General features: G+C 42.9%; 1 protein-coding gene across 2 annotated transcripts in view; it reads right to left on the bottom strand.

Moving 5' to 3' along the window:
• COLEC12 (collectin subfamily member 12) overlaps positions 1 to 21,895 on the bottom strand; it is a 179,286-nt gene that overhangs the window by 140,437 nt on the left and 16,954 nt on the right. For both annotated transcript variants that reach the window (XM_023647535.2, XM_023647534.2), the window contains exon 2: positions 20,533 to 20,583. In XM_023647535.2, coding sequence (XP_023503303.1) covers positions 20,533 to 20,583 — 51 coding nt within the window. The remainder of the gene's footprint in view (positions 1 to 20,532; positions 20,584 to 21,895) is intronic.

Below are 21,895 nucleotides of genomic sequence, written 5' to 3' on the forward strand. Positions count from 1 at the left end.
ACAATGACTTACAGGTGGCCTGGACCACTGTTGGACAGGTTCACCTGTTAAAAAGACCCTCTTCATTTTGGACATCCTCTGTCTAAATTCCCGTCAGGCAGAATTTATGATCCCAGATCCCCCCCACCTTAGATCATGCCCCAAGACTTCTCTTTCCCGGATGAAGCCATTTCTCCCACTTTCCTCTCTGCTCTACCACTGCACCTGATGGAGTTCTCACTTTGCACTGTGGGTACTCAGAGAGTCCTTACTTGCTATCTGAATAACCAGTGGATAGAGTTGAATCAGCCAGACTCTAATGAGGAAGCTGGGCTGATTAGAGACAATACAGGCAGGGGAATTGTTAAGATTTGAAGGGTGCCAACAAAACTGAGTCTGTCCTGTCAATCTACTCAAAGTCTGGAAGGTCATTTGTTGTGTGTTCTTCTTTGGGATTAAGGAGCACCCTGTCACAAAGATCTGCCTTAGAACGAATGATCACCCGGAAGAGTGAGCATGCGCAGCACCAGGTACATATGTGTTGAATGAATTTATAAGTGATTTTATAAATCAGACAGCTTCTCCCACTCAGAGAGCTGGAAGGAGAGAAGGGGCTGGATGCCTGGAAGAGACAGGTAGGGGCTAGGTATGTATAACCTGAGTGGAGATATGAGTTGAAGATAGTTCTGTCTACCCTAAAACTGTGCTAAGGCCAGGTCCACATCAGGGAACCCCAGACTAGCTTCCTCTGCACACCCAGGTCAGCAAGCATCCTTTATGTGCTGGACCTCTTATGTTTACTCATTTCTCTACCTTCTAGAAGCTTTGTGGTGGAAGTGCAGTCAGGGCCAGGATACAATTGCTTGACTCTTCCATGCTCTCCTATGAGGTGGGAGAGTACAGGAGGGAAAAAGGATGCTGTGGACCTTCTCAGAGGAGGATCATTGTTTGGCCCTGAAATCAACCAGCAAATTCAACAAAACACAAGTGTTCAACACACAAAATTAGTTTATCAGACAGTTGTCTCGCTTTTAATTATCCTGTTTGTCAGTAAACCATCATGACCTCTCAGTACTTCCCAGGGGAACTGCCCTGAGGTTCTTCCTTTAAAATGGGCAAGTGATGAGTGATGACTGATTAGCCTGTGGAATCCTTCACTTAAGAACTCGTCAAGAGGAAGAAGAAGAAAATGGACTAGCTATTCTGCTTTGGCAGTGAGCTCAAGAAGGGAACATCAGTAAAACAGTAAGAATGTTTTTGACAAGAGACGTCATTTAAACACACATGGAGTCCCTCTGCTGTCATCCAAGAATAAAATCCTGGCTGGCTCCTACCCATTTTTATTCTTCTCCTTTCATGGTTATTTGGGATGGGCCACAAGAGAGATCAGGATTCTTCATTCACTATATGCCCAAAGGTTTCCTGGACTTTGTCTCACCTTTTGAGTCTAACCCCCACCCCCACCCCACCCCAAGTTTCATTTTACACATCAGCGAAAGCCTCAGCCAAGGCAAAGAAGTTTTCTTCCCATTGGAGTAGAATTCAGGAATTTATCTGTCTTAAGGTCTGGAGTCAAGCTAAATTATGTTACCTAGGGATGTTGCCAAAACACAGGTCTGTTCTCTGTTTTGAATCATGAAACCACTAGTGGTAACCTTATGTCCGGATATTTGAGATTAAAAACACCAGTACATGATGTGGGTTTTACATAAGAGGGTTGCCAGGTATGTTATGCCTTCAACACAGCTTTCCTGGTTATCTGAATATTGACCTTCAACAAAAAAGGCAGGTGACCAGCCCAGCGCCAACTCTCTCTATGGTACTCACACATTAGCTAAAAGATGACCCAGTGACCAATCTCCCCCAACATCTCCCCAATAGTTTGCCGCATATGTCTCGTCTTCTTTTCTTTTTCAGTCTGCAATGTTCACTGGTCACTCTCCAGGGTTATACAGCAGAGAGGGGGCATTATCTCAGGCCAGCCCGTTACTGGGAGGGGCAGTGAAGGAGCTGTATGCAACCATCACAGGACTTCGCTTTCATGCCTTTACGGGGATGTGTCTGTTCATTAAGACTTTGGCTTATTTTGTTGGGTGGGTGATGCATTAACTTGGAAGGAAGGTTGACTGGTTGGTGAGCCAAGGCCCCAGTGCTGAAAGCTGACTGGCACTCTCTGACTTGCTGTTCTCACTCAAGTAGCAGACGGATTCCTGGTCTTTCTTCAGTGACAAAAAGATTTGCTAATAATCATCTGAGTTCACCCAAAAGGTATTTAGATTAATTTTTTTTCTTTTCCAGTAGTCCAAAAAACAAGCCTTGAAAATAGCATATAACAGCACCATCCAACAGAAATAATTTAAAATTTTCTAGTAGCCACATTAAAAAAAGTAAAAAGAAACAAGTGAAGTTATTTTTAACAGTATATTTTATTTAACTCAACAGACCTCAAATACTATCTTTTCAACATGTAATCAATATAAAAATTATTATGAGATATTTTACATTCTTCCTTTCAAATTAAGTCTTCCAAATTTGGGTAGAGTTTTAGACTTATTCCATATTCAATATCTGAATTTCCGAGGGCTCAGTAGCCACATACGGCTCGTGGCTGCCATACTGGCACCTCAGGTATAGCACTGCCCTGCACCCTCACTGACTTAAACAGGAACTCAGGGAACGGGGGAGAAAAGGAATGTTAATCAGGTCACCTTTTCTACATGGTGGTAAACTGAAGTGTATTGAAATGTATAGATATTGAGAGGTAAATAAATGACACCATACCTAAAACCACTCCCAGATCATTTAACTTCTTTTCCTTTTTAGTTAATACATATCATGCCTGTATGATAGAAAAATAATTCAAGCTGATTCTTTTCCCTGTGAGGTAAAAGAAATGGGGATACTCAATAATGGAGTGGTGCAGCCACTTTGGAACATAGTCTGGAAGTACTTCAAAAGGTAAAACATAGAGTTGCCCCACGACTCAGCAATCCCACTCCAAGGTATATACCCAAGAGAAGCGAAAACAGACATCCACACAAAAACTGGTACATGAATGTTCACAGCAGCATTATTCATAACAGCCAAAAAGGAGACACAACCTAAATGCCTATCAACTGATGAATGGATAAATAAAATGTGGTATATCCATACAATGGAATATTATTCAGTCATAAAAAGGAATGAAGTAGTGACACATGCTACAACATGAACCCTAAAGATGTCATGTTAAGTGAAATAAGCCAGACACAAAAGACGGCAATATTGTATGTTTCCATTTATATAAAATGTACAGGACAGGAAAATCCAGAAAGTCAGAAAATAGCTAGTGGTTGCTGAGACGGGTCGGGGAGGGGGAGTCAGAGGGAAAAGGGGAGTAACTGCAAATGGGAACAGTTTTCTTTCTGGGGTGATGCAAAGGCTCTAGAATTGATTGTGGTGATGGCCGCCCAACTCTCAATATACTAAAAGCTATCGAATTGTACACTTTAAAGCAGTAAATTGCGTGACATGTGAACTATATCTCAATAAAGCTGTTATTAAAAAATATATAACTAAGAAGGACTGCTGCCTGATGTCTGAGGCCCCTCCAAACCACACACATTTTATCAGGTGCTCATCTGAGACTGAGCACGTGACCACAGATATGTGGACATATAAGCATTCTACCAACACAGACAACGGTTGAAATGTTGAAGCTCATATGTTTGTTTTTTTTGAAAAAGGCAAAGTAGAGCAGCCCCAAGTTAATTCCTCCTCAGCCAGAGTTTATCAAGAGAAGTGCATGCAGTCTCTCAGATTTAAGCCCTCCCCAGCAACAAGGGAAGAGCCAGCTCTTTCCATGCCTGTGCTTCCCGGAGGACTGGGTCATGGGGGGAGTTTGGGAAGAGACTGGCAGGTTCTGCAGAAGCACAGGCTCTGATTGAGAGGTCCTGCTGATTCCTGCAATCCCACTACCCTCCTTGGTGCGGTCAGCTCAGCTCTCACTCACCACCTCCTCCTCCTCGGGCTCGGTTCCCAAAATGAGCTTCCAACCTCAGAGCTGGCTGTCAGCCTCGGCTCTTCCAGAAAGCCATTTACTTACCCTTGGCAGAGTATTATCCTCACTGATTTTTTCGTTTCATACTTCTTTTACAACGTTTTGTTTTAGGCTCGGTTTATTGTTGTTTTGTTTTCCCCCAAATCAAAAACGTTTCCAACGCCACACTGGCACACCCGAGGAGCAACAGCTGCTTAGTAAAAAGTGCTCATTATCAGTCGCTGGCTATACACGGTGCATTTAAGATATCTGGCAATAACCAAGCAAACCAAAAGATCTATTAAAATTAAGAAAGCAATAAACTACACACACACACAAAGAAAACTAATTAGTTGCCTAATCATCTGAATGCAACTAAAGGTGGCAGCATGTGCCTGGCTTCCTCCGGCAGGGCTGAGCTCCGCTGTGCCGCGCAGGGGCTGCGCTGCGGCTGCTACTCCCTCGCTGACCTTTCAATCTCAGGGGCAGATGCTATCAGCGACCAAAGTAAGAGTCAGCGACATCTTGGAGTCACAGATTACAGTGTCTCTCTCACTTCATTCCAGTTGTCACAAGTACATTATCAGCTTATTCACTGGCGACAGCTACAGCTCTCCTCCCCTACCCCCTATCTTCCACATCAAACTAAAAAGCTTCTGCACAGCAAAGGAAACCATCAACAAAACAGAAAAGCAACCTACTGACAGGGAGAAGATACTTGCAAATCACTTTCTCTTCTTTCTCTATAATACTAAGTAGTAACATAGCATCAGTCGCTCTCAATACTCCTTTTGCTACACAGACTGCTCTGTTAAAACACTTTCAGAGACTGGTTATTTTAACGGAATCAAGTCTAAATGCTTTAGCCTAGTTTTCAGTTCCATGTCTGGCCCCATCCTTCCCCCCTCCCACCAATGTACAAACCCAGCTCCAGGCAGGAAGGTTTCTGACTGTTTCCCTCTCCGGGGGCCTTTTCTCTCCATCCCCACATGCATCCTGAGCTAATTCCAGCCTCTCCTTGCCCCAAGCCCCAGGCTGCTGCAATGGTTTTCCTTCTCCTTTCCCTATTTCCTCTTGTCTGGACTTGTCTTCACCACAGATCCCTCCTTGACATACTGACTTGGACTGTCTGCCATTGCTTCATGTGAGTAACTTTTGTCCGCTTAACTTGCTTGTAACATCCTGAGAGCAAGAACCATAACTTACTATTCTGAATCCTTCACAGCACTAGCATATATGAAGCGCCTAAGAGACACAGCATTTAATGGCTCTCACCAGTGACTGGATCCCAGAGGTGGACTGCAACCTCTGCTTGGGGGTGTACATGTGTTTCCCTCCCAGGTACATGCCCCGGTCCATTTTCGCATGAAGACAGGGACTTAAGCCTCCTTGATGCTACTGCTGTATCTTCACTGTGATTTTTCCGCCTCGAGGCTCTCTCCCACTGATCACCTGCAAACGTCCTCATTTTAATGCCTTCCCTTGATCAATCATCTTTCTCTATTGCCTTCTCTGATCACGGGTTCCTCCTCTCTTGCAGAATTAGTAACTTCAGAATCTGGTCCTCTATGTATCCTGTAATTCCCTTTAGACATCTTTCAAACTATACAATGATTATATTGATTTTTTTCTCTCCTGTTAGACTGTGAAGACCATAAATACCGTGCCATGTCTTAGCAATCTAATCCCAGGGTCTAGCATAGGGGTAGGTTATAATAGGTACACAACTGAAGCTGCTGAATTTTATTTGATGAGTTCTCACTGAAGGCCCAAGACTCACACAGATTATAAGAACCCACTTCCTATTCCTAGTACAAGTTCACCCTTTTCTTGAGGAGTCCTTCCCAGCAGGCAGGGAGGGACTCAGCACCAGGGACCAGGAAGCCGACTCAACCTCAGGCTCTGCAGAGATGGGGCTCTGGAGACCCCTGCTATTCTGGGGACCTATATTAAAGGAAATTTCTCCTGGGATTGCATTCTCCCTCAAGCCCCCTTAAAGATGTTCCCTTCTTACCTGCAGGAAAAGACCTGCAGAAAATTGTTAATTATAGAAAGTCTGTGTGTCACACTCTCCTCTCTGAGCTCCTGCCCCACATTTGAAACTTTTCTTCCCCAAACCCAGGCGCCTTTGATCCAAAGCTTCTTGAAGTTTTCATATCTCTGAAAGATGAATCTCTTAAAAACAATTTGCCTGATTTCAGCTAGATTTTAGGAAGAAAGCAATCTGATTAAATTAAATAGTTCACCCTGAAGTGCAGGTGACTATTAGTAACCATCATCCTTTCTAAAACTGCCTAGCACATTTGTACTTCATGAGAGCTCTATAATATTAACTAAATTTGACTACAAAATAAAGTAAATTCAGATGAAGCAAAAGGACCCGCCCAGAGTCTTTCCGAAGAAGCAGATACCTACCTTAGAGATTTTTCACGTGCTCAGGGCAGTCCTGCTTTCCTCAGTCTTCTTCCTCTAACTGACACTAGAAAACTCTCTGGTCTCCCCTTCCCCAGCGTTGGCCTTGGTTTGGTTTGTCTTCTTTCTTCTCAGACCTCCCCTCAAAACACTGTCTTTTACTTTTCCTGGATTTGAGTCTGTGTGCTGTGACTGACTGCTTGATTTGGGGTCTCAGCCTCTGCCTCCCCAGAATTCAACTTTGGAAAACGTTCTTTGTCCAGAAACAGGTGCCTTCGGGGAGGGACCTACCAGATCATGAGCTTTGGTAAGATTTAAGACAACACCCTGAGTAAGAGACACATAAGCACGCAAAACACATTACTCTTCCTTTCTTAAATATTTGTAAAGTCGAGGAACTGTCCTAGGTACAACGGTGAACAAAAAAAACACCATCTCTGTCCTCACTGAACTTACACCATGGCAGGAAAAATCGAGTTTAAAAAAAAGGAAGTAATCATAGGCTAAAATGGTTTGCTCACTCCCTTCTTCCTGTAATCCCTGGCCCTCAACTAGATAAGACTGCCTCACACCCTCACTCCCAAAGCCTGCAGAACTTTCTGCCCCTCCAGTCTTCTCTCTCCTCCCTCCCCGATTTCCTTTCCTTTCTCTTTCTTCCCTTAACACCCAGGGAATTCCAAAATCTTCAGTTCTCTCCAGCTGTGTGTGTACCTAAATCCACCCAAGTGCTCAGCAGGGGAAAAAAAAGACTTTGAATTTATCAGAATCCACCTTTTCTAGGAGTCTGCAATTATAAACAGAAAAAAAAATGTAATACTCTTCCTTCTTTCCTTCCTTCCTTTCTTTTTCCCTTCATTCTAATGCTGATTCACTCACACTTTCCAAAGTGAGGTTAACTATTTACAGGAAGGCAGAGAGGGATGGAACTGACCTAGTAATTTCCCAATTGGGAAAAGGACTAGCTCACGAGCTTTTAAAATATAAGTGTTCCCACTTTACATAATAACCATCTCAGAGGAAGGAAAAAAAGCCCAAAACAAAGAAGACCACCTGGTACTCTTTTTTTTTACCCCCTGTGGATTCTAATACTTGGTCACTAACGTGAGAAGGCGAGAAATCCACAGCTCCTAAAGGGTCATCTTCTCAATAACGGGCACGGTGAAAGTGATTTTTTCCTTTGTTGATAACTAGCAGATTGATGTTTTCATTCAATGTGTCTTTCATTAACATGAGAAGCACAAGGAAAAATTTCATAATATGATAAATATAAACAGATCACTGAATTGAGAGAAACTGCCAAATTTTCTTGAGATTATTAATAGAAACATTATGTTTTTTATTAAACTTGCAGACATGTGTATCTGAATGATTACTCACTGATTTTATGAAGTTTGGAGGGAAGAGAATATTCCACATTTGAGTGTAGAGATTTAGAATAAAGTGAGTTCAAAACACTTCAGCCTAGAAAATGCTTCAATACCTCTAAAGTTACATGAAAAGAACATAAAACCAAATGGAAAACCAATAATAATGAGATCACTAATATTTTAGACAAAACTAATGAGAAGAGTTTTCCATCTGCCAATTTTCACCAACTAAATTTTGTATCAGATAACTGGGGAAATATATCTGAAACGAGGGTACCAAAATATTTATTCTGAATTGTTGGAGTAAGCACAAGAAAGAGTAAAACATAATGTATTTTCTTAAAAAATCAAATCTACTAGCAGAACAGAGCACTGGATCACATTACAGATGCAAACCCATAACACTGTATGGCCTAAAGAAGTCTTCAAAATCACCTACTCCAATGCCTTTATTTTGCAGAAGAGCATATTAGAGACCCAGAGAGTTACATCATTTTGCTAAATTTGCATAGCTGGTTAATGTGTAGCAAAAGAAAGACAACAATTCTGATCTCCATACTTCCAATTCAAAATTTTTCAAATACCCAGTGATGCATGCATGCACATGTGCACAGGTATACACACAGTATTTACACGCGTGTGTGTATAAACAGAGAGAAAGGGAGATAGAGCTCAAATGAAGTACTGACTCAATTTTTTAAAAACACCTACTTGTCCATCTTTGTCTTTGTCTCTTGCTTGGTAATGTGCACTTATGGAATACCTTCTAAGTGCCGGCACTGTGCTAAGCACTTGACTTAACACTAGCTCATCCTCACAGCGCCCCTGTAACACAGGTAGTCTTGTTATCCTTCTTTCCATAACAAGCAAATACAAGCTTAGTGATGTAAATGTGCGTGTTCAGGTCACTCGGGCCCTCTGAGATCCTTATTCACAGGCTTTACTGTTTATAGGAGTTATATTTTGGTCTACCAAAAGTGGAACAAATAGTAAAGGCTTCTGAACCAATTAGTTTTATTACACACTTTCTGAATTGTGTTTTAAAAGAGCAAAGCTGCTGTGGATTCACATGGCAGCAGTTGAGTAACAGCTGTGGGTCCATGCGGGTACAGCATATGGAGATGGAAATTACCTTCTAACCTTCTTTCACAGGTTTATATCAAACAGATTTGCACACCTCATCCTGAGCCTCTTCTGTGGGGCACAGGAAAGGGACTCCACACATACCTCTTCACTTGTACACTGGGGGAGAGGAGGATGCAAAGGAGAGTCCCAACCTTACCTGGAAACCACTGAAGTTTTGCCAATACTGAATTTACAACAACACTGGAGACAGAAAGAAGAGGCAGCTCACATTCCATCTGGCATGTGGTGCCCTCTATTGTGCCTTTTGAAATTTTGTGGGTGGGAGGGGAAGCAATTTGTAGGGTTGGCTGATATTTTTCTTTTATGCAAATGCACCACTGTTGGAAAACTCTGCTTTTCATTAAATTTGAAATTCCCAAAGGCAAAAGGCTATGTCTCCCTTCTTTACTGTACATGATGCCTAACACATTATGGATGGTTAATAAATGTCACATCGTTTTCACATTGCATTGACCAGGAATGACATTTTTCTATGAGTCTTGCTTGCTTCGATGGCTCAGCAAATCTCACAAAGTGCATACATATCCCAAGAAAAAGGCACTGTTAAAGGTCAGTCTTCCTTATCTGAATCTCTTCCCCAAATTCCCATTAATGTTTCACTCACCTTTATCCTGGGACACTCACCTTTTCCGCCTAGCCACCCCCCATCTGTTCTACACTCTTTTTCCACTCCCTCCTGCAGAACCCACATGTAAATCTCTGACACTCTATTTCATATCATTTCCATCACAAAATGGCAATCCTCTATTCTACATATACTTTATGACCCTTCTTGGGAAGCCTTTGATGAGGCTTATCATCTGGGCTATTACTAATATGGACATCTTTGGAAGAAAATTTTTGTTTTTATAAGGATTTTTATAACTTTCGTTTTCTGAGAAACTGAAAAAGAAAGAATTACAAATGTTGATGATGATGAACAAAATAGTCAAGAGCAGGGACCTTGCTTTATTCATCTTTGTAACCCAGTTCATGGCACACAGGAGGCAGTCAGTGAATGCTCATCAGAATGATAAGCATTCCTATTTCCCAATTATTGCCAAAAGCAACTCAACAGTAAGACTTCCACATAAAACGTGAGGGAGAGCAATCACTACATCCTGACAATCATTATCAAATGGCCCCATAAAAGTACTAAATATGATAACAATGCAAAATAAAATAAAACCCAAGGGGGAAGAACATGGCTATCTCTCACACAGCTGGGAACGCTTGAGCTTAGATTGAAGATTCAAAATCTAAAATGTCAGCAATATTTTACTTATGCATTTTCTTGCTTCACAGAACAAGAAGGACATGTTAGAAAGGCTATTTCAACTACTGGAGAATAGAGGGCATCTTCAGGCATTTGGAACAAGAATGGAGTCTGGATTTCTGCCAGAACTTTTGCAGACTTCTAGTTCCATTCTCCTGTTTTCTGACAAGTCCTTCATCTTCTGCAGCATAGGAAAGACACTGACCTGTGTATGGAAATATTTACACCAATCGAAAAAAAACTATCCTAGTCATAAAAAGAGAAGTTGTTTCAATCAGGGCCAAATGTCAGTTTTCAAAAACTTATAAAAAGGATAAAAATGAAATTTCAGAAGAAGCAGAAAATGTTTATAGTTATGACTCAGAACAGGAGACCAATTTCACAATGTTTCCTGTGGCAAGAGTTGTATTTACTAAGATTTGGGGCTTTCTCCTTTTTTTTCTTTTTTAAGTTCCTCTTCTGAAAAAAATTGTTTCTTCAAATCTGCTTAGCACTATTGAGAATACTGAGTTCCAAGAAAGCAAAATAACTTTTGTTCATTCATTTATGCACTGCCTTCTTATCATACTGATTTCTTGTTTTTGAAGTTTTCTCTTTTTATAAACTGTCAAAAACTAAGAACTCTCAGTTCTTGAGAATTCAGCACCTTGTCGTTCCATTTATAACAAAATTACAAATCATTTAAAAGTAAACCTGTAATTATTTTGTGAATAAACTGAATTTTTCAATGTATTACATAAAACATGACAATAATTGAAAAAATTACAAATAATAATGGGTCAAATTACAATTAAATTATATTGCCATTTCAACATTAAATAATAAACATAATATTATACATTATACCATGTATTATAATACACACATAATACTATATACTGTGGATATTCAGTTATACATAATAATAGTGGTTAGAGCACCTAATTTCTCACCATACATTTTACCCCAAACAAATAGTGCAAGCCAACCAGAGCCAGACCATTCCCTTTGTCCATAACTCATTTAGGAAAGGACTTGTGACTCAATGTTGACCAATGACATTCGAGGGAAAGTTTACTAAAGGCCTTCTGGGAAAGTCTCCTTGCTTCCAAAAAGACAACACTGGAACAAAGACTGTCTTTCACCCACCTGGAACGGTTGCAGCCACCTTGTGACCATTTATATCACTTTTCATAATACATACATTTATGTAGTTCTTTCTCTCTGGAAGGCACTGCTGTAAGCATTAACTCACTCAGTTCTGACAACATCCCTGCAAGTTGATACTGTAATGACCCCATCTTTTAGATGGGGGCACTGAGGCACTTGAGAGGTTAACTTGTGCAAGGTTACCTCACTAGTAAGTGGCAAAGCTGGAAACCTGACGTGGCATTCTGGCTCTGGCATACATTCTCTCAGCTTTGAGGATGCTATGCCACCTCTCCATGAAAGCTGCTCTTAGCCCCCAGTACGTGCTATCTTCCTTAAAATGTATTCTTTGCTGGTGGTCACTAAGCCTTTAAATTTTACAAAAAAGTCTTGCAAGATAATAAACTCCTTTGATACTTCCTGAACAAACTATGGCCCTGACGCAAGGCAAAGAATAGAGGAGCGAGGGCAGTAAGATCGTGATGGAGGGAGAAGAGAAAATGGGAAGGATCAGAGAGCAGGAGGCCTGGTGTGCTTCGCAAAGGGTGAGCTGAGGCAAGACCAAACCAGGGACGCAGTGGCTTGGGGAAGGGAAGAGAAGAGGGTGAGAGGGCTGACTGCTGTCAGCAGGTTAATGACAGCCACAGTTCAGTGCAGACCTCCTATATACCCAGCCCCTCATATATTATTTATAGGTTTTATAATCTACATACCCTGCCATTCCCATTTCACAGACGAGCAAAGTGAGGCTTAGAGACGTTGGGTGACTTGCTGGTGAGAAGCAAAGCCAGCATGTGAACCAGGACTGTCAGACTCTAAAGCCTTGCCTCTTAACCAGCCACTGTCCTGAACGTCAAGGGCACTGTGGGGACCTGAAATTGGCCACCCCAAGGTATGTCTCTTTGGCATCAGGATTATTTGAGGCTGATTGCTTTTGATAAACTGGGACAGGCAAGGAGGCTCTGAGGAATAGAACTTGCCCTTTGTTAGGACACGTTTACATTTGTAAGGTAAATCTCTATCTGTAAAAGGTGCCTCCCTCTCTGTACCAGGAAGAAGAAAGGCGATGACCTACTCTCCAAAAACTCTTAATCAATACCAAAGGCAAGGACTTAAAATCTGCATTTTATTGTGCTAGTCTGGTAACCTCCTGTAACTGACTTCCCTCCCCCTCCCAACGTTGGCATCTCCTTAAAGATTAAGCATCTTTCTTTAGGCTGGGAACCGATTGTGGCGCTCATCTGTGACCCCCCCCAGCCCGAGGCAACACACCTGCCACCCTGCGGCGCTCACTGAGACAGCAGACCTATCTGTCGTTTCCATCGAGTTCTGTGCTGACAGAGCAGCCTCGTGACGATTGTAAAAGAGACTTTTCAATCACATGTGAAACACCCCATTTGGGGGCTATATAACCACTATGTGCACCCCACTTCTTCGGTGCCCTTTCTTCCTTCGGGAAGAAAGGCCCCGGGCCACGGTTCCTCATAAAGCTTTGTTTAATTTTCTCTTGCTATTCTGTCTCATGTGAATTTAATTCGTTCTCCAGCCAGACGAACCCCCATTTGGGGAGAGGAAATGTCCTCCTCCCCTACAGCACCAATGGGGAGCATGAGAGAGAAAAAGAGCCACTCCAGCTCACAACGCTGCTGAGGACAGCGCTCTTCCCTCCAAACCTACGGCTCTAGGACATCTTTACCTTTCCCAGGCAGCCTCCAAACGAACAACTCGGATCTTTCAAGGAAAGTTTCAGAGTTCATCTGTTTTAAGTTGCTTGCAGTTGCTACCAAAAGTAATAACTCTTTCCCACCCTACCGCCAACAACCAAACACTAGAAACGACCTAATGTCTTCATGCTGTCATAACGGGAAAATGGCTGAGTAGATTTTTCTTTAATTTTTCCAAAAATAAAAACAAACCACATTCAGCTTCAACCCAATTTTAGGGAAAACAAATTAGTCTCCCTCTTCTCCACCACTACGTTCTTACCAGGATTCATAAGTGAATGAAAACCAGGAAAGGGCAGGGAGGAATTATACTTAAAATGGTTGAAAAACTCAGGGCTCAAGTATTCAATCTATAAATATTATGAAATATAAGACCGTGTATAAACAGCTGCAGATTTAATCCACATATATCTATGATCATTTATTTTCCCATCAAAATCTTGGGATGCTCTGAGAATGGACACATCTGTGTGCTTCTCAGCCATGGGCAGGGTGGAAAGATCAGTGAGGAGTGAAGTCAAGGTGAACTCAATGTTGACCATGCCACTCAGCCTTGGGAGCTTCAGTTTCCTCACTTGCAAACTGCAGGTAATTCTCACCTCGAAGGATTTCTGGGAGAATTAAATGAACCAATGAGTGGGAAACCACATAGCATATAGTAGATATTCAAGAAAGGAGGCTTAATGGTTTCTTTCACATGAAAATGGTAAAAAAAAAAAAAAATCATAGTCACATGGGAACACAGTGTTGAACAAATTTCTACTGATGAGCAAGAAAGCCTAAGCGGGAGGATCTGGCCTAACAGTGAGACGTTCTTGATGGGAAAAGAAGTGAAACCTGGACAATCACTGTTGGCCAGGGAGATTGTGAATATCATCTGTAAGGGTGAAAATTAGGAAATCTCCTCAGGTTATTTAAAAGAAAGTGATGGCTGGCAAACTCCTTTCTCAGGTCTCAGGAGCCCCACCTGGCTGACTGGAAGCAGAGGCTGAGGGGCCGTGTGAGCTCTTCAGCAAATCCGCCTCAAGGTGATTCTACCTGAGAATCTCTTATGTGTCTACTACTCCACAGCCATCTGACTCCAAATTCTTATACAATCAGAAATATCAACTCCATTAGGATTCACAAAGCACGTAAATAAAACCCTCCCACTAAGTGATGCAAACGGCTTGAACACTTCAAAGAAATCCCAGAGGGGCACCAAGTCAGACTCTTGCTCCCTGCCCTTAACCTCTCTCTCTGCACGGGGTCAGTCCCTGCCTGATGCGGTACCTTTCCCCTTTAGAGATGTTTGGAAAAGGTACTGCTGAAAGGACAGCCTCATGCTGGGCTGACTGAGTCGTTCCCCACAGGAAATGATGGAAATTCCTGGCATTCTTATCAGGGAAAGGGGTAAACTCTGCTGGTGTCAGTCCTGAAGGGCTGTGGTGAGAGGAATGCGTGGAGCCCTCCTTTGTTGTTGGAGGTGGATGACTTCAAAGCAGCGCCTTTTCTGAATCCAAAGTGGAAGCCAGGCTCTGGGAGGAATCCCAGGAGAGGAGAGACAGGCAGCCCGGTCCCCAAGGCCAAACCACCAGAAGTGGAGGCATCCACGTGCTTATCTTGAGCAGCTTCCCAAAGACAGGCCAGCATCCTCTTGGTAAACTCTTTCAGTCCTCTGCACTGAAAGCAGAGACTCACATGTGCCTTGGATGAACCTTTTTTTCCCGGGTTTGGCTGAGCATGTATGTGTAGCTATTTCTTCTACACTTTTAGACATTCAGTTCCTCTAAACCTCTTGGCAAGAAACAGCTCAATGATTTACCTACAGTCATTGATTTGTAGTTTCATGGTTTCTCTCTCTGGAGGATGAGTTTGGAAGGAGGGGTAGGGTGGGGGCACTCTGCAACAGGGCTGGGCTCTATTCAATACAGATTTCTCAGGCTGCCTCCATGTACTCAGCACTGTGCAGGTTAAACTGTTAAAAATATTCTTGCTGATCTGAAATTATTCAAGGGAAGAAAGGGAAAAGAAAAAGCCCAGCTTGCTTGAAACTACAGGTACAGGGTGAAATTGTGGGCGAACAAAACCATCCAAAGCCCCACTTCAGGCAACATACTTAGGAAAAGGCATCTGATACCCCTTTTTTGGCTGTAACCCTGAAATAATTTTTCAGTAGTTTTCTTAGGATTTTTCCACTTAGTTTTTACAAAAGACTTGAGTTCTACTCCATAGAGAATGTTTCCTTTTACTTTTTTGTTATTGTTTCACCGTTTGCAATTTTTCAGATCTTTTTCTCTCATAGCTATCAATATTCCCTATAGCTGAGCCCCAAGGAAGCAATTTTGTCAAAGCTTTGTTTGTCAAACACAAACAACGTTTCCAGCTGCCCCTTCTTGCTCACTGTCAAGACTTACATCGACCCATGATTTTCACAGGTGGAACTGCCTACCTCTTGCTCCTTCATCATTCCAACTTTGGACATCCTATTATTACACCAGATTATATTCCAAAGATAACACAAGAGAACCCAATGCTATCAATGAAACAGAATCGGTCTACTGCCTCTCTCCTCAGCACAGAAATGGGGCAAAGTAGGATCCAGAAGGAGGGCCAGGGACCTCGGGGTGGTGCTCGCCATTAGGCTCCCACACTGCTGATCAGGTGCTTGGGCAGAGAGGCGCGGTCCTCAGGCCTTCTTGCCACTCCTAGGTTTTAGCAGAAAAGCAGGGGGTGTGATGGAACAAAAATCCATGAGGCTGCTGGCTACAAGAAGGTTCCAGGAGCCTACTAAATCCTAGGCACTATGTTCAAGCAGCAGGACCGAAAGGTTTAAGAGGGAACCTAGTATCAGAACGATGGTCAACACTTATGGGGTGCTCACAGTGTGCCAGGCACTGTGCTAACCCAGCACCACACTTAATTCCACAACAACCCTATGAAGTGGGCCTATGATAAACCAAACTTTACAAGGGAGGACACTGAGACTTTACAATTTTGGACAATAACGTGCCCAAGGTTACACAGTTGGTGAGTGTTAGAACTCAGATCCAAACCCACATCTGGCTCCAGTGCCCACACACCTAACCACTGCACCCCACTGCCTCCAGAAAAGGTGAAAAGCAGCCAGCAAATGGGAAAGATGGCACGCAGCCTGCTGGCCTCCTGGAGTGGAATTTTCATGCACTTATCCCTTGGAACTGAAATGACATTCTTCTTTCCTCCTACTCCATATCATTTTAAAGAAAAAAAATTTTTTAACTTGAATGCATTCATGTTAATCATATGACTAATCAGAAAGTTTCGGAAGACATTTTTGGATCAATTTATCACAAAACACAAAATTTATAATAAAATCTCTTAGATATACACTAATTCTCTGTCCCTTTCTGGTAACCATAATAACACAGGATTCTAGAACCATGTGTGTTATTTTTGAAGAAAACAGTAACTGGGAAATAAGTAGAAAGACATCATTGTAGTATATATCAGATTCTATCTACAGAAAATAGAAGTTCATATACTGGCACCTCATGTTCCAGAGAACGAATTCTGCCAAATTATAATGATAGTTAACATCCCAAATTAATTAGCTCTGCAACCTGGGGCCAAGAAACGCTGACCCTCAGAGCCTGATGAAAGTTTGAAAATGCTCACTTCATTAACTTTTCAAGGCTTCCCCTCCTCGAAGTTGTTGTCAGAGGAGCAAATAAGTGGCAAACCCATCAGATTTAACTCTGCCTCTTCTCCAGACACCTGTCCAGAACTTCTGGAAAGGCGCTAACAAGCTGCTAACATATGGAGAGACAGAAGAAAAACAGAAGATCTGGTTGAACCTAAAATGCAATAATGAATCCCCAAATAAACAAGGGATGATGGTCCTAAAATAATACATCACACTAGATCACCAGAGAAGATCGCCCATTTTGCTCTTTATTGCAATATTGCACTGAATTCGAAAAAGCACAATATTATTATGTAAACAGCCTTGACTTTATGTAGCAAATGTTTACGAATAACTATATATGAATGCCTTTGGAAACAGGCCCACTAGGTAACAATTTGCAAAAACACTGGCCCCTTTGCTCTGCAAATTATTTAACCCTGGTTCATCTGCAGTCTAAATTCAGGTTGTGATCCTTGTATTTGCATGAACAAGTCATACCTAAAATTAGACAATAACTAACCCTATTTATAGTTTCCAAAAATAAAAGCCAACAATATCACCACGTCCAGAGGTAAATCACATATTTCCATCTCTTCAGGAATGAGGTCTCAGACCTGCTACACTTTCATGTTCGGCAGAGGCTGTACCCAAACGTCTAGAGAGCGATAATAGCCCAAAATCTCAGGAAAGTGATAACACCACCTTTGTTTTGATAGGGCTGCACCTTCAAAGCACTTGTCCCTCTGGTCTCCTAGTGTCATCAAAGGCCTGTGAGGCAGACCTACCTACCTCGGCAGGTGACATTGCACGCACCGGGCAGATGCAGCATCTGAGGCACACAGAGTTTAAGTGACTGGTTTCAAGTCACAGGAGTAAGGAGGGGCAGCACCCACAGGGCTGTCTGGTCTCTGGATGCCTCCCACCCACCACTTTACTACCAACTTTGTCCTCTTTTAATGGTTAAGGTTTAACCGTACCTGAAGGAGTGGGTTATTGGATTCTGCTGCTTTCAATGACCAGCTTTGGCCACTTCTTAGGAAGTGAAAAACCAGTTCTCTTCTACAGAATCAGGTCTAGAGTCCTAGGACCTGTAAAAGTGACAAGGCCACCCTGGTATGGCCAGATTACATATTCAGCCCACTTTAGGGTTCCAGGACTGCAGGGACCCTTCTAGGACACAGAATTTGAGAGGTCACCCCAACCTCATTGCTGGACCCCTCCCCAAAACCGCACTAGCCTGAGAGTTGGAAGACCCAGCATCCAATCCCAGAGCCAGCTAACTTGCTGAGCAAGGACTTCATCTATCTGGGTCTCACCTTCCCCATCTGGAAAACTAAAGGCTGATTTCAATCATCTCCAAGCCTCTTCCATTGCCAACATTCCACTCTCCCCCTATGCTGGATATCCACCACTTTGTCCAAAAGCTGAATCCAGGAATTCTAAACTTCGGAATGTCTCTTTCACCGCCTATCCCAAGGTTTCACATTTTATTTATCTATTTATTTTTCTTAGATTGGCACCTGAGCTAACATCTGTTGCCAATCTTTTTTTTCTTCTTCTTCTTCTTCTTTCTCCCCAGTACATAATTGTATATTCTAGTTGTAGGTCCTTCTGACTCTGCTATGTGGGACGCTGCCTCAGCATGGCCTAGATGAGTGGTGCCATGTCCACGCCCAGGATCCGAACCGGCGAAACCCTGGGCCACGGAAGCAGAGCTCGAGAACTTAACCACTCGGCCACAGGGCCAGCCCCTTTCCCATTTTAACATCCCTCTCTCCTACTTGTATCACTTGGTATCAATCTCTTCACGCCTCTCTGTTATGCTCTCCAACATTTGTCAGTTGTTATCATGTTCCTCTGAGTCATCAGTTTGTGATTTCTACACATAATTTAACCACCATAAATTAAATCCTTTCAGCAACTTATTATTTTCTTGTGTTTTTCACCAAATCCCCACCCACCTAGCTAGTTACATGGTCATAAAATTTTAAATAAGATTTCTCCCAAGGTCACTCTTTCTAAAGAAAACTTTTCTCTTGGTTCTTCATATTTCTACTGATTTCCAAATACAGATTTGAAATCTACTGATTTCCAAAATACATCCCCATGTCAACATTTATCTTGCCTTATTTTTACCAGTTTGTTTTTCCTTTTTATTTCTGCCTTTCAATTTTCGTTTTGTTTTGTTTTCCTTTATAATTCTTGGCTTCATTTTCACTCCTACTACCACCCTCAGTGAACACACCACAGGAAAGCAGGACAACACAGGGTCCCAATCCAGAAATATGTAATTGTGTAGATAAAGAAGAGCAGTGTGGAGGAAGGGAGAAGTCCTGAGCATAAACCCCTCTGCCAGCGTGTGAATGGAGGAGCTGCAGGCTTGGTGCCACTGCATTCCTATGTTAAAGCCATATTTTTTCCCAGAAAGAAATGCAGAAGTGTGTATCCAGAAGGAAAAATGCTAAAGTGATGCAGGAGCCAGAGCAGCTGAGGGTTGTTAGCTTACATCAAAGTCCAGCCAGGATTTTTTTTTAAACAACAGGAAGTAGATTCATTCTCTTTCATATTCTCTCTCCCTCCCTCTCTCTCTCTCTGTCTCTCTCTCTCTCTGTCTCTCTCTCTCTCTGTGTCTCTCTCTCTCTCCCTCCCTCTCTCTCTCTCTGTCTCTCTCTCTCTCTGTCTCTCTCTCTCTCTCTCACACACATACACACACACATACCACACACTCTCTCTCTCTTTCTTTTCTCCTATCTCCTTCTTCATTTCCTCTGGCCAAGGCACAGAAACAAGCTGGACATAAAAACCTCAGTTCCCCTGAACTGTCTTTGGAACTTTGCAATGTTCACTGTCAGTTCAAAGCCAAATTGCAGAACAGGAAAAGCACAGTCAGAGAGAAGAGCACCGTGTGCAGCAGCCGGGGAGGCAGAGAAGCATGTGTTAGCTCCCCACGGCTGCTGTCATAGATGACCACAAACGTGCTGGCTTAAAGAACACAAATTCCTTCCCTTACAGTTTTAGAGGCCAGAGGACTGAAATCAGCTTCAGTCGGCTGAAATGAAGATGCTGGCAAGGCTATGCTCCCTCTGGAGGGTCTGAACAGAAAACCCATTTCCTTGCTTTTTTCAGCTTCTAGAGGCCACCTGTATTCCTTGGCTTGTGGCCCCTTCCTCCACCTTTGCAGCACAGCACTCCAATCTCCGCTTCCATCATCATACTGCCTTCTCCTCTTGGTAGTCGAATCTCCCTCTCTCCCTCTCTTATAAGGACACTTGTGATTGCATTTAGAGCCCATCCCGATAACCCAGGACAATCTCCTCATCTCGAGCTCTCCAACATAATCATATCTGCAACGCACTTTCTGCCATATAAAGTAACATTCCAGATCCACATATGAGGATGGAGATATCTTCGGGGGCCACTATTCAGCCAACCACAGAGCACTTGTGTCTAGCTGGGTTCCTGGAAAAAGTCTTCCTTTCACACATCCACTAACACTAAGTTATGAACAGGGGGCCTGAGGGAAAAGAGGAAAAAGATATTCTCTAAATATCAAAATAGAGAAATCCTATGTATTTTTGCTCCTCTCTTGTCCCACCATGTTTTGCCTATTAAGCCATCTGATTTGTATTCCGCAAACCCCATAAGCACCCCATCACTTCCCCACGCCTGAGCACGGCTCCTGTCCCGTCGCTCAGCATTGTGAGAAATCATCCACCTGTTATACAGAAATTCAATTTCCAACCAAAATTGGGCCTCTTAGTCACACATGTTCATGTGTGGCAAAGGTCTGGCAATGGTTCTTGTTACCGCATCTCAAGTGGAGCACGGAGAAGGCAAAGAGCTTTGTTAGAACTCACCAAACCTCTTGTAACCGAAGGACTGCACCTCGTCCTCCTCTGCGAAGTCGTCTGTAGGAGAAGGAAAGACACAATGTTAACCCTGGTAGGGCCCAGAAGCACAGGGTCAGTGTGGGACTCAACTGCCCCAATTTCCATCTGTTCCAGCCTCCCCTGCACCCACGACACTCATCACAGTGGCTTTCATTCTGTTCCTGGAACACACCATGCTTTCTGAGAGAGACCACAGGGTCCCTGCACTCGCTGCTCCCTGTGCCTGGAATGCTCTTCCTCCTGTTCTTTATCTGACTCCTAATTCAGGTCTCAGCCAAAGTGTGACGCCTTTGAGATGCCTTTCCAGACCACCAACCAGCCACTCCCTGTCACACCAACTTGTTTTAATATTACTCTCTGATATTGTCCTCATTTATGTTTGTGTGTGTCATCATACATCCTGTGAGCAGAAACTTTTTCTGTCTTGCTTCATGAGTGAATCCCCTGGGCCTAGAATGGTGCCTGTCATAGGGCAGGAGCTTAATAAATTTTGTTCAATGAATGGCTGAATAATTAACTGTCCAAACGGTTATCTTCACATAACCAACTCTGAAGCCCTCCCTTTCAGATGCCCAGGCTCTGGGGCCATCTCTTCCACCAACTGTCACATCTCAGGAGCCCAGCATGACTCCTGCAATGAAAACCAAATCCTGCCCCGCTCTCCTTCCATTGCATAAGTGGGACTGACAGATGGTTTCCCAGCAAAAGTATCTCAAAGACGGCCTTGCTGTGGGAATTCCTAACTGTAGGGCCACTGTGGAAACAAGACGGATGTTATGTCGGCAAAGCTGTCTACCAAGACGCCTAGATCCCCCTCCTAATGTGGACATGAGGCAATTCCTTATCAAAATGATAAAGAACTTCTCATTTTACAGTTCTGCCAGGTATGAGTCTGGCAATTTATCGTGCAATTAAAGGACACTTTTGATGACATGTAAAGGTATCAAGTCCGGGTCTTTCCAAGGAGCCCAGACCAATTATTCTTGAGTTGGTCACCATTACTGCACCAATACCCAGCTTTTGCCCCACATGCAGGTCAGTTCAAAAGCATTTATTTGGCACTTACTATGGACCAGAGACTGCCAGGCAGTGCTGCTTTAGCAATGAGTGAGACACGGTCCCACCCCTCAAGAAGCTGATGGGCTTTCAAGGAAGAGAGGCATGTAGGAGGAAAATGAAGCCTCTGTGATTGTCTTTTTCAGCCCTCAAGTAGAATATCTGGCTATATGTGGAACCTCAAATATTATGGAAAAACTCAAGATGCATGATATCAATAATACCATGTGGTGAACCTTAGAACACTAGCTTGCAATGGAGTGCTATGAAAACA

Source organism: Equus caballus, chromosome 8 (assembly GCF_041296265.1).
Source record: "Equus caballus isolate H_3958 breed thoroughbred chromosome 8, TB-T2T, whole genome shotgun sequence".
NCBI lineage: Eukaryota > Metazoa > Chordata > Mammalia > Perissodactyla > Equidae > Equus > Equus caballus.